A 17959-nucleotide genomic window follows, 5' to 3' on the forward strand; every position below is an offset into this window, starting at 1 on the left:
ATACCCAGCAAATTTCGAGGAATACACATGGCTTCGTCAGATAGCCCATGAACTCGGACGTAGGATCTTCTAGTAAATGGAATCTCTATATGGGTAAATCATACTACTCAGCCCATGTGCGTGGGTACTCATGGGTACCCGTGATTACCCAAATTCCAACCCTAGCTCCGGACACCACGCAGGTGCGGTAAGTAGTGGATAATCAGAATGAAGGAACAACGAAGACAGTTTAGAACTGCTTAAGTGGAAAGTAAATGCCGCAGTCTATCGAGATCTGGCGTGGTTACTTCGTTACTCGGGGGGTTCAACATAATGAAAGGTTTGCCGAGTCACCAAGGGTGATCGACTTTTTCTCGGGCAAGGACCTTGACACCAGAGGTAGCAAAATCGGTCTCTTCATCAGCAACAACATACTAAATATGCCGGTCGAAACAGTAAAACCTTACTTTATATGGTATCCTGAGACTGTTGCCAGGAGACGTACTGATAACTTGCTCGATGCTACCTAGGTAATTATGCGCTATTAGGTTGGCGAGCTTGCGCTGTTTCAGGATACAAAGCCCTTTACAACTAGCTAGACTTATTACAGGATGCTGCTAGTACAGAAAAAGCTCGAGGCAGTGGCAGCACCAATATATTCAAAGCTATCACAAGTCAAGCCATAAGATATGCTGTCATGGATGACTGGCCACGAATCGTCAACCTGGAAACTCCAAAGCCTAGAGTAAATCCCAAATGCAACAATGCTGTTCGTTCTTCGGTCCGGCACCCTTCTGTCCGCATTACAGACTCAGAAACACGTCGTCTAACAATGATCATCTCATATCAAAAAAGCAGCGTCAGCATTAACACTACAGACACAGACCCGCAAGAAGTACTAATTGTATGGAATGTTAAAGTGAAGAAGCGAATACCCGAGACAGGGTGCGTTGATTCCCGGGCGAACAGACCAAACTTACAGTTCGTGGTGTTTTCATAGTCTTAGGCTTCACTGTCCTCCTCTTTGGGCTTGTTCAGGAATTGGGTCGTTTCTTCTTCTTGGATTAGTCAGTTGCTTCCCTATGGTTGAGTTTTCTTATTCCTACGCATCTATGTAATCTCCAGCTGATTCATCGAGTGCTGTTTTACGAAGTATCAGGTTTCCCAAGTGCTTGATTTCGCATCCTTACCTTAGTTATACTTCACCTACATTCAGTCGTCATTGTTCGAATGTAATTACTAGAGACAAAGTGCCAGCCCTTTATCAATACAGCAACCACAACAGTTATATCTCTGGATATGCTGCGTTTGGTGAAGATAGTATTGCCGTCTCGGCAACATCCAACCAAAGACGTTGCCTAAGTCTCACTATCTAATACTGCATCCCATAGTTTTTTCCTTTCTCCTTCTTCAGGAGTATTTTGAATAACACGACAATCCACAAAACTCGCCTGGCCAAGTAAGACCTCATACTTCTGCCACAACTTCAGCTTCGACCCAAAGCGTAAATAAACCCGCAAACAAGATAAAGATGCCGGTTTTACCTTAGACAAACTACCCTGTGCGTAGTAAATAAGACTCCAATATCGCTTATATCTATACTAGTTTAATTACATAACACGCCGTAGATTCTTTCAAACACTTGAAAGCTATACTAGGAACGAATTGTGGTGAAAACTGGAGGAAAATACGTCGTTATCCTTGTTTTCGGGCTCACAAAATTCAGTGGTCTGACAGTCTAACAAGCAGTCGCGCAAACGATGGAGACGATCAGACTGTTACCTCTATACATTTTACCACTGTCTTGTTTTCTTGCTCTTATTACTTTAGTCTCATATCCCCCAGACTGGGACAAAATACGGTCGACAAGAATGGCGAACGCATACTCTGGTAAGACACATGTAACAGTCGGACTAGTTGTCAGAGAAAAGACACAGACAACCAGTATGCCACCTCGATTACTACCATCTCACACGCTCGTTCCATTCCTCGATTACATCAGTTATCACATTTCTTTCGGTCACCGTTGGTCTTACTCTCTCCACCCCCACCCCTAGGAAACGACTCCAACGTTGACCAAGAGGTCACAGGAGTGATTCAATACCGGCACCACCCCAGAGTCAAGTATTTGTGCAACCCACGTGCCTGATCGATTGATGTTCTCCATGTCTGACTCTCAAACATATCGCCACATGATATTCCAACGCACCTCTCCCCAAAAGTCACCAATCCCCTGGACACAACAGCCGCCGGCAGGATCTCAAACCGCCTAGAAAGGGATCCTACCAGCAGGTGCAAGCAGGAGAGCACAAGATCCGACCACGAACCCTGCGCTATATCTGGGAAGTAAAGGGCCGGTTCCACTCAGTCGATGTTGCTAATTCCGTCCGCTCGCGTCCCACAACTAGTCCTCACTAAGGTGCACCCTGTCGATGGAACGGTTACGTCTTCGACTGGATTTGGAATACCGTATGACAGGGCTAGGGAAAAAACAAAAACCCGTTTAGAGCTCATCTGACGAGGTTGCCATGTGTGTGTGTGGGGGGGGGGGGGGCTCGAGGTGGGTGTGTATCCGAGAATTGGCCTTCTAGAAGCTCTGTCCCTGTCCGCTTCTCTAACTATCTGCGTACGGCGAGGGCGTGAGGACATCATTGCATCTTTCCGAATTTGCTTTTTCCTGCAGTATGGTAGAGGACGCACAGCGCTGTAGCCAGCAGCAGGAATAGACACGAATACCCAAAGGGCTGCAGCGATACTGTACTACTGCAAGTGCACACCATCGATCACCATGACGGGTCCCCTAATTTCTTCACCGCCTCGTACGGGGAGGGCCGAGAGATTGCCGATAATTTGGTCCTCGCAGGTGTCGGGGTTGCATAGGTGCTCAATGAGAGGTTTGATGACGGCCTCGTTTTCAGGCGCACAGCAAGGGTACTTCATTGCCCGTCACCATGCAGCAGTTATTGAGGCTGGCGAATGTACAGATGGGAGACTGCCGATCCAGTCCCCTCTCACCCCCGTCTTCTCGGCCGCAGAAAGATAGTGAGCGACTGGATATGAACCCTTGACCGCCCCCTCCAACTAGGTACCAACGACCGCCCTGCGTGACGCCAAAGCAGGTTGACAATTGCCAACGTAGCGCCATCCCATATAGTCCAAGGTAGCGCGCGGTAGGGCCTGCGACTTTGACAAGCTTCCCGGAGGTCCACCCCACGCGCCGTCCCATGAAAGATGTTGCATAGGGAGATTAAGATGACGAGGAAATGATTTGAAGCGACTGGGAACTCCGCATTCAGCAAGGGGAACATGAGGGGTGAAGAAGCTGCCACCATGATGCGACCACAAGACATGCGGCAAGCAAGGCGGTGGGTGGCATTTGCAGGGCCACGAGGATCAGGGGAACATATATCCCGGGACGTTTCATAACGTCGATGGTGATATAATGATGGACGTCGGGGTGTGGTGTGTTTGTAGCAAACATGCAGAGAGAGGAAGAGACTAACGGCGGAAGCACGACATGCGTCTCCCCGCCGGCCGGGCTGTCGGCTACGGCCGAAAACTAGTTGATGCAAATGCGATGCGGCTGCAAGAAGCGAGAGATGGGGGGGTGGGAGGGCGTCTGAGTTTCAACGTCGTTCTATCCGCGCCAGGCCCCCGGGGATGCATCTTGCTAATTCCAGCGACCCAGAGATACGGCCGTAATCACTTGCAGGGCCCCATCTTGCCGAGAGGCCATTGGTCTGGGAATCGCCCACGCCCCTTCTGAGTCCCTCTCTAACCTCCATGAAGCGTCGAGACGAAGAGGATGTTGTCACCGCTTTGGACTTCGTACGCCTCCTCTCCCTCAAGTTCCCAATCTGCATCATTGATAAGAGCAAGGATACCAGGTCGACTGGAGAGACAGCGTTAGCGTTGCATCCGAAATAACGAGTCTGCACGGCCAAGATGTAGATTCCATGAAAGAGCCTGCAAGAGTGGCGATGCACTCATGCAAGGTCAAGGTTGGGGTGAGGATAGGAGAGCCATGGTTAAGTTGATGTCGCCGAAATGAAGCCATGCTGGAGGATGGAGACGGCGATGCCGCTTCGATACGTACAGATGACCATCGAGGACGAAGAGCTCCTTCCTCGAGTCCTTCATGGTGTTCTCGCAGAGATAGTTGATGAGAAAGGCAATGGTTGCGGGCTTGCCATCCTTGTTCACCGCCGGGATGGAGAGGGCATGGCGCCGCTGATCCGAGAAGAGCATCTCCAGGCCGCCGCTACAATGGGTCTCATTAGCATAACCCATTCTATATCTCCCCTAACCGATATGCAAGATGCAAACGAAAGCGCTCCTTCGGCCGCACCCCATCCAGACTGTGTGAGAAAGGTCTCAGGCCAAAGTCCGGGAGATGGAGCCCGTATAGAAGAACGCAAGGAATGTCTGGAAAGTGGGGTGAGAGGCAACTCACGAGAACTCGACGACAATGGAGATCTTCTCCCCCGCATCTGCAGCGTCTGCGGCCATCCTTCTTCTCCGTTTCTTTTGTCGGATCAAGGAAAAATATATATGACGAAGTCCAGAGTGCCGGCAGCTGTGTGAGACGTCGGAGAATAGATATGAAATGTGAGATGTAATCGTAATAGAGTTTGTTTGCTTGTCAGGTTCCAGGCTCAAGCACAGCACGGACTGATGTAGGGAAGATGTAAGGCACGGTAGGGATATGGACGGGGAAGGGGCATCAGGGCCTGGGCTGGGTATCGAACAGACGCTGGATGTTTGAGCCGTAGCCCTGTCCTCAACGCGCCAGGGCACACTTGGGCGCTCCGGTGGCAGGTGCAAGCCTCTGCCGGGCGCCTGTGGAGCAAACGGTGCGGCGGCTTAACCACTCGGCTTCGACCAAACGTCGCTGTAGCCCGCTGTAAGCCAGGGCCCGTTTCCCCCGGGCCCCCACCACTAAGAAAAATTTCAACTTCACCTCTTGAATCTCGCTGATGAGCCAATCACGTCGCCGCATTTTGTTAACCCTCAGAGTCACTTCGTCGACGTAACAGACCCCGCGACGACAAGGGACAAAATGATGGCCGCTCAACCATCTATCGAGTACCTATCTACAGGAGCCAACAGACAGACCGCTGTTGCTGACTGGAGCCCATGTGGTCTCCTTGCCTTTGGTGCAGACTCCAACATTGCCCTGTGGGCGCCATCTGTAAGCGCTACTCCGTCTGCTACCGTGGGCTCCCCTGACTGACGAGCATTGAGTAGTCTCAAAATGATGAAGGCATTATTTCTCTTCTGAGTGGGCACAAGGAGGTCGTCAAAGCAGTCAAGTTCCTCCCCCAAGTGGACGGCGAGGACCGCAGACTCCTCGTCAGCGGCTCCGATGACCAGACGCTCAAGGTCTGGTCCCTGGACCCCAAGACCAACCAGGGAGAATGCGTGCAGACGATACATGATCACTCGGCGCCCGTCAACTGCATAGCGATTCTCCAGTCGAGACGCGCCCCAAAACAGGTGCTCCTAGCCTCAGGGGCTGCCGATGCGACCATCAAGATCTGGCAACTCACTGAGGGCCAGCTGCAGCTGCGTCAAACCATCAAGACAAGCCCCAAGTACTTCCCCTTGTGCTTGGCTCTGACGGCGCTGGATGATGCTGAGGACGTCTTCGTCCTGGCGGCGGCGGGAACCAAGACATTCGTTCAGATCTTCGTGGCCGCTGCGACCGAGGAGACACTCGACTTCAAGCTGCAGGCTACCCTATCGGGTCACGAGGGTTGGATTCGGTCTCTGGATTTCACATGGGAGAACGCCGAGTCGAACAGCGATCTGCTTCTCGCCTCAGCGAGTCAGGACAAGTATGTCCGACTATGGCGCCTCCACCTGGGCAAGGAGCTGCCGTCGCTCGCGGCAGAGGGCTCGGATCCTTCCAGCGGTGCCTACTTACCAGGAAAGTCTCCTTCAAACAAGGCTCACCGTCTGCAATCGGCCGGCAAAGACTTTTCCATCACATTCGAGGCCCTGCTCCTGGGCCACGAGGACTGGATCTACAGCGCAAAATGGTTCACCCGGAACGGCAAGCTTCAGTTGCTGTCGACGTCCGCGGACAACTCCCTCGCCATGTGGGAGGCTGATACCGCGTCCGGAATCTGGGTGAGCATGGTAAGGCTCGGCGAGATCAGCAGAGAAAAGGGCGCGACGACGGCGACTGGCAGCATCGGCGGCTTCTGGACAGGCCTTTGGGCCCCTGACGGCAAGTCTGTCGTCTGCCTTGGCCGGACGGGAAGCTGGCGCCGCTGGGTCTACAACGACGACCGCGACGAGTGGCAGCCGGCCATCGCCGTCACCGGCCACACCAGGACCGTCACGGGCATCGCGTGGTCGCGCGACGGAGACTACCTCATGTCGACGAGCTCCGACCAGACAACCCGCCTCCACGCCTGCTGGAAGCGCGACGCGGCCCGCTCGTGGCACGAGATGTCCCGCCCCCAGATCCACGGCTACGACCTGAACTGCATCGACACTCTCGGCGCGTCGCAGTTCATCTCGGGCGCCGACGAGAAGCTCATGCGCGTCTTCAGCGAGCCGCGCGCCGTGGCGCAGATGCTCCAAACCCTAGGCGGGATCAAGACGGATGCGCCCGCTGAGTCCATGCCGGACGGTGCCAACATGCCCGTGCTCGGCCTCTCCAACAAGGCCATCGACGCCGTCGACGACGACCAGCAAGTCCAGGCCGACAGCCAGTACGACCGCGAGGCCATTGACCCGGCCACCATCGTGCGCAAGTCCATGCTCGACATCGACCATCCGCCCTTTGAGGAGTCGCTGTCGCGGCACACCCTCTGGCCCGAGACGGAAAAGCTGTACGGCCACGGCTACGAGATTTCTTGCTTGGCCGCTAGCCACGACGGCAAGCTGATCGCCAGTGCCTGCAAGGCGAGCTCGCTCAACCACGCCGTCATCCGCATCTTCGAGACGGAGCGGTGGACCGAGGTCAGGCCGCCCCTGACTGCACACTCTCTCACGGCCACGAGACTGCGCTTCTCGCCAGACGACAGGTTCCTGCTGAGTGTCGGAAGAGACAGGCAGTGGGCCGTATTCGAGCGCGACGACCAGGAGCGCTCGCAGTACCACCTGCTCCAGGCCAACCCCAAGGGCCACACACGTATGATTCTGGACGCCGCGTGGGCCCCCTCCACGAGCGCCAGAGTCTTCGTGACGGCGGGACGTGACAAGAACGCCAAGGTGTGGGTTGAAAAGACCCAGGAGGGCGGCAAGACGGAATTCGCCCTGGCGTCGAGCATCGCTTTCGATGGCCCCGTTACGGCTGTCGACTTCCTCGGCAGACAGGGTGCGGCAGGTGGACTCATCCTCGCGGTGGGCACCGAGTCTGGCAAGATCTCGCTGTGCAAGTTAGCCCCTGAGACCTTCCAGTCGGCTGGGACAGTCCAGCTGGAGTCGCAGTAAGTTCCCCTTTTGTGCGATGTTGTGTTCTCAGAACCTTAACTAACCATACTTGAAGCCTATGCTTGCCCAAGCCAGTCGCCCAGCTCGCCTGGCGTCCTTCCAATAGCGATGGCGACGCGGACGAGCTGGCCATCGCCGGCGAGGATAGTTCCCTGAGAATATACAACTTCACCGCACTGAGAGCGTCCAACTCGACGAGCGAATGAATCTACGTGCTCCCGTAGACAGGGAGGCTTTCCATTGAGTATTTATGTATGAGGGTATGATTAGACATGCGTTGCCGCATGCACGAGTTATATATGCGTCTTCGTCCAGGCCGCTCAAACCAAACCAAGAGAGTGGCAAACCAACACAAACGCCCGCACCAGAAGCAGACAAACCAGCACGACAGCCTCGCACAACGCCCTTCGAGCTCTTCATCAGACGTCCGCCAAGCGTGTCGCTATTAAAGCCCCCTTTTCCTTCTCCTGTTCTTGTTTTGTCATCCAGCACATTACCATCGTTCCGTCTCATGTTCCGCACACAGGCGGCGGGGAAAAGGGGAGGAAAGGCGCCTATAGCTCCTTGACGAGCTCGACGGTCTCCTGGGCCAGAGCGACGGCGGTCGTGGTCGATCCGGCGGTGAACACGCTCTCGACGGCAGCCTTTGTAACCTCGACGGCGTCAACCACCGCGTCGACGACGACATCGATCGGATCGCCGTGCATGTAGAACCAGGCGCGGCTCATGAGGAAGGCGATGTGCTGGGGCAGGTAGAGAACGGTCGCGATGATGGTCAGGCTGCTGAGGAGGAAGAGGACGGTGTCTGCGGGGAGAGAGTTAGTCTGGTCGTTCGGAGATCGTTCATTGGCGATTAGGGCTGGGAAAAAGAGGCAGTCTCTAGGGAGTAGGCAACATACAAAAGATGAACTTTTCCAGGGGCGTGAAGATGTAGACGCTAAAGGTGACCTCGATCTGGTACTGCTTCAGGTGCAACCACTTGCTGAAAGACTGGAGGGCCGACATTTTGGATGTTCGCCGAGAATTCGGGCTCAACTGTCTCGGTGTCTGTGGACGTTCGCCGCTCGGGATGCGATTTTCGACCGGTGTGGTTCGAGGCGGATGCTCAGGAGAAGGGTTCGCCGCGGGTCACGAGGAAATGCGGGAGAGAAGAAAAAAAGGAGGCGAGGGAGTCATGCGTATGCCAAGTCTGTCGTTTTCGAAGAGAAAAGAAGGAGGATATGTCGTCAGAGAAAGTCTAACTTGACACCTCTAGTTGCTTTGCGTGCAGGTCGTCGACAAGGGAAAACCCAGAGGTTATGATTTCCGCCGTGGTGAAGGAGTGGTTGGAGGAGGAGCCAAACTTCGTCCGAGACGGTTCGCGCGGGAATCTTATCAGAGAAATTGGGGCCCGCCCGCGGGACAAAACACTCAGCAGCCAACCGATACCGACCGATCCGCGTCCACGACGTGTGTGGGAGAGCACTGACGGGAGAGCCCCGGTGTCCACACCGCCAGCAAAACAAAAGTGGGGGCCAATTTACAGCGATCATCTCCAGCGCATCTAGGTACTGTTCCCGCCCCTGACCCATCCCCTACTATGAGTAAAGCCTACCCATGATTGGTCGCCTCAATTCTAGCATCCTCTGGTCCGTCATGCACTCTAGCAGGCCCGCCGGCTGGCATCAACGCGACCTTACGCTCTGAACCTCAAGCCTCGCGCAGTAGCATCTCGAAACCTCATCCCAGACCCACGGACAATGGCCCGGCGCACGCGATGCCTCCTTCTCTACCCTTTCTAACCTGTCTCTCACGCCTAGCCGGGGCAGCAAACGCCAATGCCTTTATGCGTTGCCGCTGCGCTACGGTAAGGCCGGCGCTGCTGCTGCTGCAGCAGCAGTATCGCCTGCCCCTCGTTGCTCTCTTCAGCGCATCCCCGTCCGCCGCGCTGAAGAAGCACGAGATGCCACCCCGGCCCAAACCGCCCCCAGACTCGGAGATCGAAGAGTCCTACCTTAAGGGCAGCGGGCCGGGTGGACAAAAGATTGTGAGCTCTCTCGACTTTCTCTTCGGCCTAGAGCTATCCAAGGCAGTACCGGTCTAGCATAACTGACTAGCTCTTCTGCCCCTCTACAGAACAAGACGAGCTCAGCCGTGCAGCTCAAACACATCCCCACGGGCATTGTTGTCAAGTCCCAGGCCACCCGCTCCCGAACCCAGAACCGCAAGATTGCCCGCGAGATCCTGGCGCAAAAGCTTGACGACCTGCAGAACGGGGACCAAAGTCGTTCTGCCATAGTTGGCGAGGTGAAGCGCAAGAAGGCGGCGAGTGCGTCTAAAAAGAGCAAGAGAAAGTACCGCCAGTTGGAAGAACAAAAGGAACAGGGCGAAACGGGCGAGGTGGAGGTCAAAGAGCAACATGCTGAAGACCAGATGAACAGCGCACCGAGCACGCATGTCGAACCGGCAACTTCAACGGACACCGGTCCAAATGTACAAGGCACAAAACTTTAGCATCGCGGCATCTTATTGTAGTAGATCGTCTGGAGAATAAACTGATTCATCTTTACTCCTGGCTAAAATCATTATCGTGAAAATACAACATCACAATAATACCGGATGTGCGAAACTCGGGAACAGTAAGCAAAGTGTATTGTATGATCGACCTCAGTTGCAGACGTGTCCGCCCCTATACGCGCCCACGCGCACCCTGCTACAAAACAAGGACCAAATCTTTCGGGAGAAGGGTCGACCCAAACTTCTTGACCATGTCAACAACTTTTCGCCAATATGAGACCTGACTGCGATACATGCAACGCCGGAGAGACCTTGCACCGGTCGGGACCTCTTTGGGATCGATGTGCTTTCGGAAGGGCGAGGATGTGGTTCGGGAGGCAAGTCGCTGCATACGGGTTAGCACTTGTTGAATTTCACAACTCCAGACCACGCCACTTACCTTAGAAGCACTTGCGGTGGACAATGGAGGGACCGCTCTCGTCGTACTCCTGCTTGGAGATCCACATCTGCTGGAAGGTAGACAGGGAGGCCAAGATGGAACCACCGATCCAGACGGAGTACTTGCGCTCGGGGGGAGCAATGATCTTGACCTTCATGGAAGAAGGAGCAAGAGAAGTAATCTCCTTCTGCATACGGTCGGAGAGACCGGGGTACATGGTGGTACCACCAGACTAAGAAACGGTTAGACATTGGCGTGGGATGTTTGAGGAGCCGTGGAAAACATACCATGACGATGTTGCCGTACAGGTCCTTACGGACGTCGACATCGGACTTCATGATGGAGTTGAAGACGGTAACGTGGATACCACCGCTCTCAAGACCCAGGACGGAAGGAGCGAAGAGAGCCTCAGGGGCACGGAAACGCTCGTTGCCGATGGTGATGACCTGACCATCAGGAAGCTCGTAGGACTTCTCCAAGCTGGAGGACTGGGAAGCGGTCTGGAGCTCCTGCTCGAAGTCGAGGGCGACGTAGCAGAGCTTCTCCTTGATGTCACGAACGATTTCACGCTCGGCGGTGGTGGAGAAGCTGTAGCCGCGCTCGGCAAGGATCTTCATCAGGTAGTCGGTCAAGTCACGACCAGCCATGTCGACACGGGCAATGGCCTGGGGAAGGGCGAAACCCTCGTAGATGGGGACGACGTGGGTGACACCGTCACCGGAGTCGAGGACGATACCCGTAGTACGACCGGAGGCGTACAGAGACAGGACGGCCTGGATGGAGACGTAGAACGCGGGGGCGTTGAAAGTCTCGAAGACGATCTGGGTCATCTTCTCTCTGTTGGACTTGGGGTTGATGGGGGCCTCAGTCAGGAGGACGGGGTGCTCCTCGGGGGCGACACGGAGCTCGTTGTAGAAGGTGTGGTGCCAAATCTTCTCCATGTCGTCCCAGTTGGTGACGACACCGTGCTCGATGGGGTAGCGGAGCGTCAGGATACCACGCTTCGACTGTGCCTCATCACCGACGTAGGAGTCCTTCTGGCCCATACCAATCATGATACTGTTCACATGTTAGGTCGATGCGGCGCGGGCGGGGGAAATTGCCGCAGCAAGAATCAAAACCTACCCATGGTGACGGGGGCGACCGACAATGGAGGCTACGGGGCGGTTAGGATCGACGGTTCCGACAATCTTTGACCGAATCTCGATGCCCCTGACGGGGGAAGATTGCGGTCAGCGGATGAGGGGGACTTACGGAAGACAGCTCTGGGCGCATCGTCACCGGCGAAACCGGCCTTGCACATACCCGAACTGGACTCAAGTCAGAATGAAACTCATTGCAGGGGATGTGTGATCGATGGATGGTGTGCCAATGGGTTATCGTGAGGTCTGGCGGTTGGCCAGATCCCTTCGAGGCCCGGGAGGCGGAATGGTCGGTGAGATGGCGGGGAAAGCTTACCCATTGTCGATGACGAGGGCAGCAACCTCCTCTGCAGACGAACGTTAGCAATGGGATGCAAGAAACGACGCGTATCGATGGATGCCGAGCATCGCGACGACGGGCGGCGGAGACGTGACAGCGTCGGGGTCTGGAGAGGAGTTGTTGGCAGAGATGGCGTCACGTACCTTCCATTTTGAATTAGGGTGGTGGGTGAGGACTGGGAAAATCGAGAGGATTCGTAGATGGAAATGAAGACAGCTCACTCGATTCCGGAATCGTAGGAGCGAGATGGAACTGGCAGAAGTCCTGAGCGGATGGCAAAGAACTTGGAGAGGGCACGTCGATGGGTGGTGAGGTCGAAAGTGGGAAAGGTTACGGGAAGATGAGAGGTAGTCAATTTTGGGTGGAGGAGGGGGGAAGAAGGAGAAGAGTGGGAATGGCAAGCACAGTGTGCGGTGAGCGCTGGCTGTCGCTACTCGGCGTTTCGTTGGCTGCTGCTTTGCTGCTGGCGGGCCAGGTTTCGATGTCAGAAGCAGACCTAACCCGACTTGTGGGTGAGCAAATGGCTGCGGCGGGCAAAGGTGGGTAGGCAGGAGCGTGGAACAGGTGGCAGAAAGTGGCAGCGTGCCCGGGGAAGGAGTTGCTGCTTTAGCTGTCCCTCCTCTCTCGCTATCTCGCCAGTCTCTCACCCACTCAAAGAGATTTGAGGCCCGTGCTTTTGCTCCTTTGCTGCTCACCACTTGGGACTGGCAAGTAGTGTGGTGGGGTACGGGAGGGAACGCACTTCACTCACTTGGGCGCTCTGTGATTGACCGGGGATGTGAGCTAGGCCAGAGGGAAAGGTACCTCAGACCTTGCTGAGTCGATGTGCGACGCAAGAGGTATCGTTGTCTTCTTTTTTCTCCGGGCTGGGCCGCTGATTTTCTGGTGGCTGGGGAAGGAAAGGGGCACAACCAAGTCGATGGAGTCGAAGTATTGGACAGGAATCGTCTTTCTCGCCCGAGGTCACAGACTTGAAGATCTTGAGGCTATCGTGTCCAGACATGCGCGGGTTTGCCTCCAGGTTTTTATTTAACCCTTCTTTGCTGGCTCTGCGGAGATAACCACAGCAAGACTTGAGAACATCAAGGGCCAATGCGACTTGATTACTGCTCCAGACCAACAGGCAGCGAAGTCATTGCTGGCGGCGGCAATACGCATTCGTCACCCTCTTGCCGCAGCGTCTGCTCTCTAGGCAGCTTGAAACGGACGGTGAGAGGCTCACCTCCACGACCACGTCCACGGACCAATTGAGCCAAGCCACGGTCCCGACAGTACACTGGGCCTTTCTTGGACTGTGGTTGTTCTATTATCTTCAAGGGCATCCCCACATCAACCACCTGCACGCACGCTACTACCTAATGAAAAGACAAGGTTGACCTAGGCGAGAGCACGGTAGCATGGGAGCACCTCGGCCAAGACCACCACCTCATCAGCGAGCAGGGAGCAGAGGAGAAAGCAGAAATGGCTGCACAGTATCGCTAATCCATCCCATCTCATCAGGGACTGTGGAACGGGGGCCGCTCCTCGAAGCCCACGTGAGACTCAACAAGATTCCCGCCGCGACCGCCTGGTTATGGTTCATGCTTGACGGCGGCGGGCGGATTTGCGCCAGTCAAACCACATGCCCAAATGCCTCCTCCCACTACCTCCGTCCCCGAGTCGTACGTCATCTCGTGCCGTCAGCAGCAAACGCCTGTGCGAAGATGCCAAGCAGGCATAATCTATTTTGGTTCCCAAGACGATTTATCTGCCTTCTGGCCGTCTTCGCGGCCTTTCCGGATGCAAGCCGACGAACGGCGTGGAGGCACGACATACGTGAGGGTAATTTGGGTGCCTACGGTACTGGACTGCACATGGACGCCGACGCCAGAAGGCCTGCTTCATGCAAGGGCCGTACTCTCCTGAATGGGTCGCGGCTCTGATTCTCCAAATTGCGTACCCGCGTATGGACGCATTTTGCGGGATCGATGCCCAGGGTCCTAGGGAGCCATTCTGGCATGGGGATCTCGGGTGCCAGCCTCGCATTTCGCATCGCAACTTAATATATACTCCTTTACCAGACTTGCACTCGACTTGGAGACGAACGCGTGTCTACAAGCGGTTGTTTCGACCGTTTGTGTGGGAGTCCCAACAAGAAGCGGCCATACTGTGCTACGTTTCTAGTGTGGCTGAGCTCCGGTTTGCCGGACGGTGTCTCCGTTGATCGAGGCCTCCTAGCACAGATCGGATATAGTAATACTGCGCGTAGGAAGTTGGCGACCTGTCATCTACGTTCTACACTAGGTGCGACGGGACGCTATGCCTGGTTGATACATAGTACGGCCTCTCGGACAAGGCATGCAAGATTGAAATGAAAGACCAGGGAGGGTTATTCGGGAGAAGATGCAAGGCTGAAGCAAGTCTTAGTCTGCCTACCCATGACTGACGACTGAATGCAACAACTCGAGGGAGCTGCCAGGCTTAAGGGCTCGGGTGACTTCATCGCTCGGAGACCAGGTACTCAGCTCACTCAGCGTCGTAGTCACTTAGCTCGTGGAAGCTCTGTCCACAGCCGATGGTTAAAGCGGCAATGAGGGGCAATTCAATCCATGGTGGGGCAGCTGGGAACTTTTTTTGGTTCTTCACCAGCCACCCGGGGAGATTCACCATTTCCTCGTTCATCTCTCGAACGAGACCAATTCCCGGCTGTCCCTCAAACCCCAAGGGCTCCAATGCACTAACAATTTCGACTGGCCGATGAATTGCCAACTCAGGAACCAATGACGATCCCATTGTTGGGCATAGAAGACGGTCTGTCTCTGCCCAAGTTTCAACTTTGAGCTGCATAAACGCGCGCATTGAGCTGGCCCTGATCAGGGCTCTCACGTGAGATCTGCGCTAAACTTCTTTGGGGACTGGCAAGCTTCTTGAAGGTTCCAGAAAAGGGTAGCAAATCAGTGCAGCCAGTCAGCGCTGCGGATGGGGGGCAGTTAATGATGGAGAACTTTTTGATGTCGATGAGATTCTAAGTGAAAGTGAATAAGTGACTGAAGGCTGTTGACAACAACTCACAAACAACTACCCAATACACACATCTGAATTTCTGTCTCAGTCTTGCAACACCTTCGCTCGTACTTGCCAATAATCGTTTGAAGAAACGACTCCCAGATACGACACCACCAACATCACTCATCACCTCCTACATCATGGACAGGAACCTCAACGAACTCCTCAAATGGAGCATTGAAAACGGCACGGCAGAGCAGAATGGCGAGGCGGCACCGGCAGCCCCCGCCAGCAACCTCAACCCTGAGGCTATCGCCGCCCTCTTTGGCAACGGCCCTAGCGACGCCGAGCTGATGAAGCTCTCCATGGATGCTATCACCTCGACGGACCCAGAGATCACGCTTGACAACAAGCTCATCGCCTTTGACAACTTTGAGCAGCTCATTGAGAACCTCGACAACGCCAACAACATCGCCAACCTCTCCCTCTGGACCCCGCTTCTCGGCTGCCTCGAGCACGATGAGCACGAGATGCGCCGCATGGCCGCCTGGTGCATCGGCACCGCCGTGCAAAACAACCAGCCCAGCCAGGAGCGCTTGGTCGCCGTCGGCGGCATCCCGCCGCTCCTGACCCTGGCGACCAAGGAGGGCGAGGAGGAGGCCGTGCGAAGAAAGGCCATCTACGCCCTTAGCTCCGCCGTGCGGAACTACCAGCCCGCCATGAACGTCCTCACGGACGAGCTAGAGAAGAAGGGCATTCGTTCCGGCAAGGTTGACGCCGATAACATGGACAACGTTGACGAGGTCATGGACGGTCTCAGAGCCAAGATCACGGCGGCATGAGGGAAAACCTAAAAAAGGCAATATAGAATTTTCGGCATAGGGCTTTGCATGAACGGCGTTTGGGCGGGCGGTACGGCATGAAGGGCCTTTGACGTACGGGACGACCAACAAACTGGGATTACGGGATTGAACGAATTACTACCGCAGGAAGAGAACCATGAAACTTATTTTTTTTTCACGCATCCGGCAGGAGAGGCATGATGGGTGACCGTATCTGTTGGTACATTCATATACAGGCTTTCTAATATTTTGATATCGTACAATACAGGACACCCTTCCCCGCAAATGTCCCTCTTTTTAATCCCTAAACTTTCCGTAGAAAGGAAGGCCGAGAGCCTGGAGCAAAAGCCTGGCCTGGCGGTTCGACGTGGCGCTGGTCTGGATAAAAATATGGCAACCTGGAAGGAGCTACACAGATTCGTTAGCATAAGAATCACACAATGCAGGCAGACAGCTCATCTCACCTTGGCAGGGTACATGTCGTAGTTGATCTGGAGCTCAGGGAACCAGGCCAGATCATCGGGCCTCAGACCGATAGCCAAGCCGCCGTTGCCGTCACCCGTGCTGGCGTTAACACCGGGCCAATCCTTGATCTTGGGTAGGACGAGGTTGATCAACTTGTCGAGGAACTCGTGTGCCTGGTAGCCGTACATGGTCGTCTTGACACCGGCCTTGTCGCCCTTGCGGATCTTCCACTGAACAACGTTGTTCTTGGTCTTGGTGACCTCGGGACAGTTGCCGCTGATGGACTGGATGACGGAGCGGGCGACATGCAGCGTTCCGGGGACCTTAGCGGCCGTGGGCATGAAGGCGTGCAGCGAGACGGCCTTGATCTCGGGGATGTTGCGCCAGTTGATGTTCTTCTCTAGCACGTCGAGCTTGCTTCCACCTCTGGGCCCGCGGAGCGGACGGTTCTTGTTGTACGGCGAGGAGTCGTCCCACGCCCTTAACCGCTCTCGCACCTCCCGCTCTGGTGTTCCGGGGGGCTTATGGAGGTAGGTCATTGTGAGAAGGTCTGAGGCGACGGTCGCATCGTAAGTCTGGCGCAGGCGGGGGATGTTGAACGGTCCGGGAACGAAGTCTCTCGCTGTGGGGTCGGAGGAGGGAGGTGATTGAATCGGGTGCAAAGGGCCTCGATCGAACTTAGGGGGGTGGTACTGGTATCTATCGCCTCATATGTTAGCTCTCTGCCTCCCTCTCATGGCAAGCTGTATTGAGATGGTGTACCTGTTTCCGGGAAGCTGCTGCGGTCTCTCAGACGTACGCTTCGCCGTGTTGAAAGCTTGCACGGCAGCATCGTCGGGGCCCGGCGCAGCCAGGGACGAGCCGGCCTCGAGGTCAGCCAGCTCAGCCTTCGTGGCGCTGGTGGATGCGCATCGCTGGGCGACAAGAGGTGTCAAATGCCACGGCGAGCGCTGCCTGCAGATGGCCCGAGTTATTCGGGAGGTTTCCCGTAGAGTGGCCATGGCTAGTCGTCTCAACTGTCACGCAACTCAACACGTCTGTAAGGGTCAGTCGCGATGCCCGAAATTTCAATCTCGAAATGTTCAAGTCGGGACCGTGCCACGTGTGGCTGAAGCAGCTTAAAGTGGATACATCTCTGGACGATGTGGCATAAACTTCCCGCGATTTCAGGCCTATGATCTCAGGCCAAAAGGTACGGGCCATCGTTGCCTCACCCGGAGGCTGTCGGAGCGAACGTGACCAGCAGCATCCGACTTGAGTGGATTCTCCGGACTTTCGGGCCTTTGGGGTCACTGGGGGTGGTGGTCTGTCGTCATCTGCAACCAAGCTCGCCGTCCGACTCATTCATCGTCCTCCCCCACCGAATCGTCGGATTTAGCGAGGCACCGACGATCCATCCTCTAGAGCGGGTATATCGAAGACGCCGCTCGATTACGTAGCAGTCATTCGGCCCCAGCTGAAATTCGGTCACCGGCTCAATGGGTCAGCGAGTGCCTACGCGTGCAGAGCTGGAGCTTGTCTTCCGCTCGAGCTGACAAGGTGGGGGGATTATCAGCAGCGCTCTCGGACACGAGCAGGCAAAGATGGGACGATGGCACAGACAGGCATGATGGACATTGTACATCTCGATGGGCGGCTGCGTACGCGCTACTATGCAGGTTGCCTGATTGTGCCAAAGATGGACGCGAAAGCGAGCGTGTACGGTTACGCGAGCCCATCTCTTCGGATTGGAGCTTAGTGTCGCTGTCGCATCAATGTTCAACATGGGTTCGGAAGTGACAGGTGACGCCACGAGGGTATGTCCAATTGTTACTAAGTTTGCCTA

General features: G+C 55.3%; 5 protein-coding genes across 5 annotated transcripts; 2 read left to right on the top strand and 3 right to left on the bottom strand.

Moving 5' to 3' along the window:
• Positions 1-3753: 3753 nt before the first annotated feature.
• On the bottom strand, positions 3754-4488 carry ColSpa_00869 (UBP5-interacting protein ftp105; the record flags this gene model as incomplete). Its single annotated transcript, XM_049267081.1, has 3 exons — positions 3754-3871; positions 4076-4240; positions 4433-4488. 3 exons carry the CDS (start codon positions 4486-4488, stop codon positions 3754-3756), a joined length of 339 nt encoding a protein of 112 aa, XP_049123038.1.
• A 553-nt stretch (positions 4489-5041) lies between these two features.
• On the top strand, positions 5042-7631 carry ColSpa_00870 (elongator complex protein 2; the record flags this gene model as incomplete). The annotated part of the gene is made up of 3 exons (XM_049267082.1): positions 5042-5170; positions 5227-7421; positions 7481-7631. The coding sequence occupies 3 exons, from the start codon at positions 5042-5044 to the stop codon at positions 7629-7631; spliced, it is 2475 nt and encodes an 824-aa protein (XP_049123039.1).
• A 348-nt stretch (positions 7632-7979) lies between these two features.
• On the bottom strand, positions 7980-8430 carry ColSpa_00871 (uncharacterized protein; the record flags this gene model as incomplete). Its single annotated transcript, XM_049267083.1, has 2 exons — positions 7980-8230; positions 8325-8430. The coding sequence occupies 2 exons, from the start codon at positions 8428-8430 to the stop codon at positions 7980-7982; spliced, it is 357 nt and encodes a 118-aa protein (XP_049123040.1).
• Positions 8431-15027: 6597 nt separating this feature from the next.
• Positions 15028-15695, top strand: ColSpa_00872 (hsp70 nucleotide exchange factor FES1; the record flags this gene model as incomplete). The annotated part of the gene is made up of 2 exons (XM_049267084.1): positions 15028-15432; positions 15648-15695. 2 exons carry the CDS (start codon positions 15028-15030, stop codon positions 15693-15695), a joined length of 453 nt encoding a protein of 150 aa, XP_049123041.1.
• A 271-nt stretch (positions 15696-15966) lies between these two features.
• ColSpa_00873 (54S ribosomal protein L7, mitochondrial) lies at positions 15967-17135 on the bottom strand (the record flags this gene model as incomplete). Its single annotated transcript, XM_049267085.1, has 3 exons — positions 15967-16077; positions 16134-16833; positions 16897-17135. 3 exons carry the CDS (start codon positions 17133-17135, stop codon positions 15967-15969), a joined length of 1050 nt encoding a protein of 349 aa, XP_049123042.1.
• Positions 17136-17959: the final 824 nt, after the last annotated feature.

Source organism: Colletotrichum spaethianum, assembly GCF_022836535.1.
Source record: "Colletotrichum spaethianum MAFF 239500 DNA, contig02, whole genome shotgun sequence".
NCBI classification, from domain to species: Eukaryota; Fungi; Ascomycota; class Sordariomycetes; order Glomerellales; family Glomerellaceae; genus Colletotrichum; species Colletotrichum spaethianum.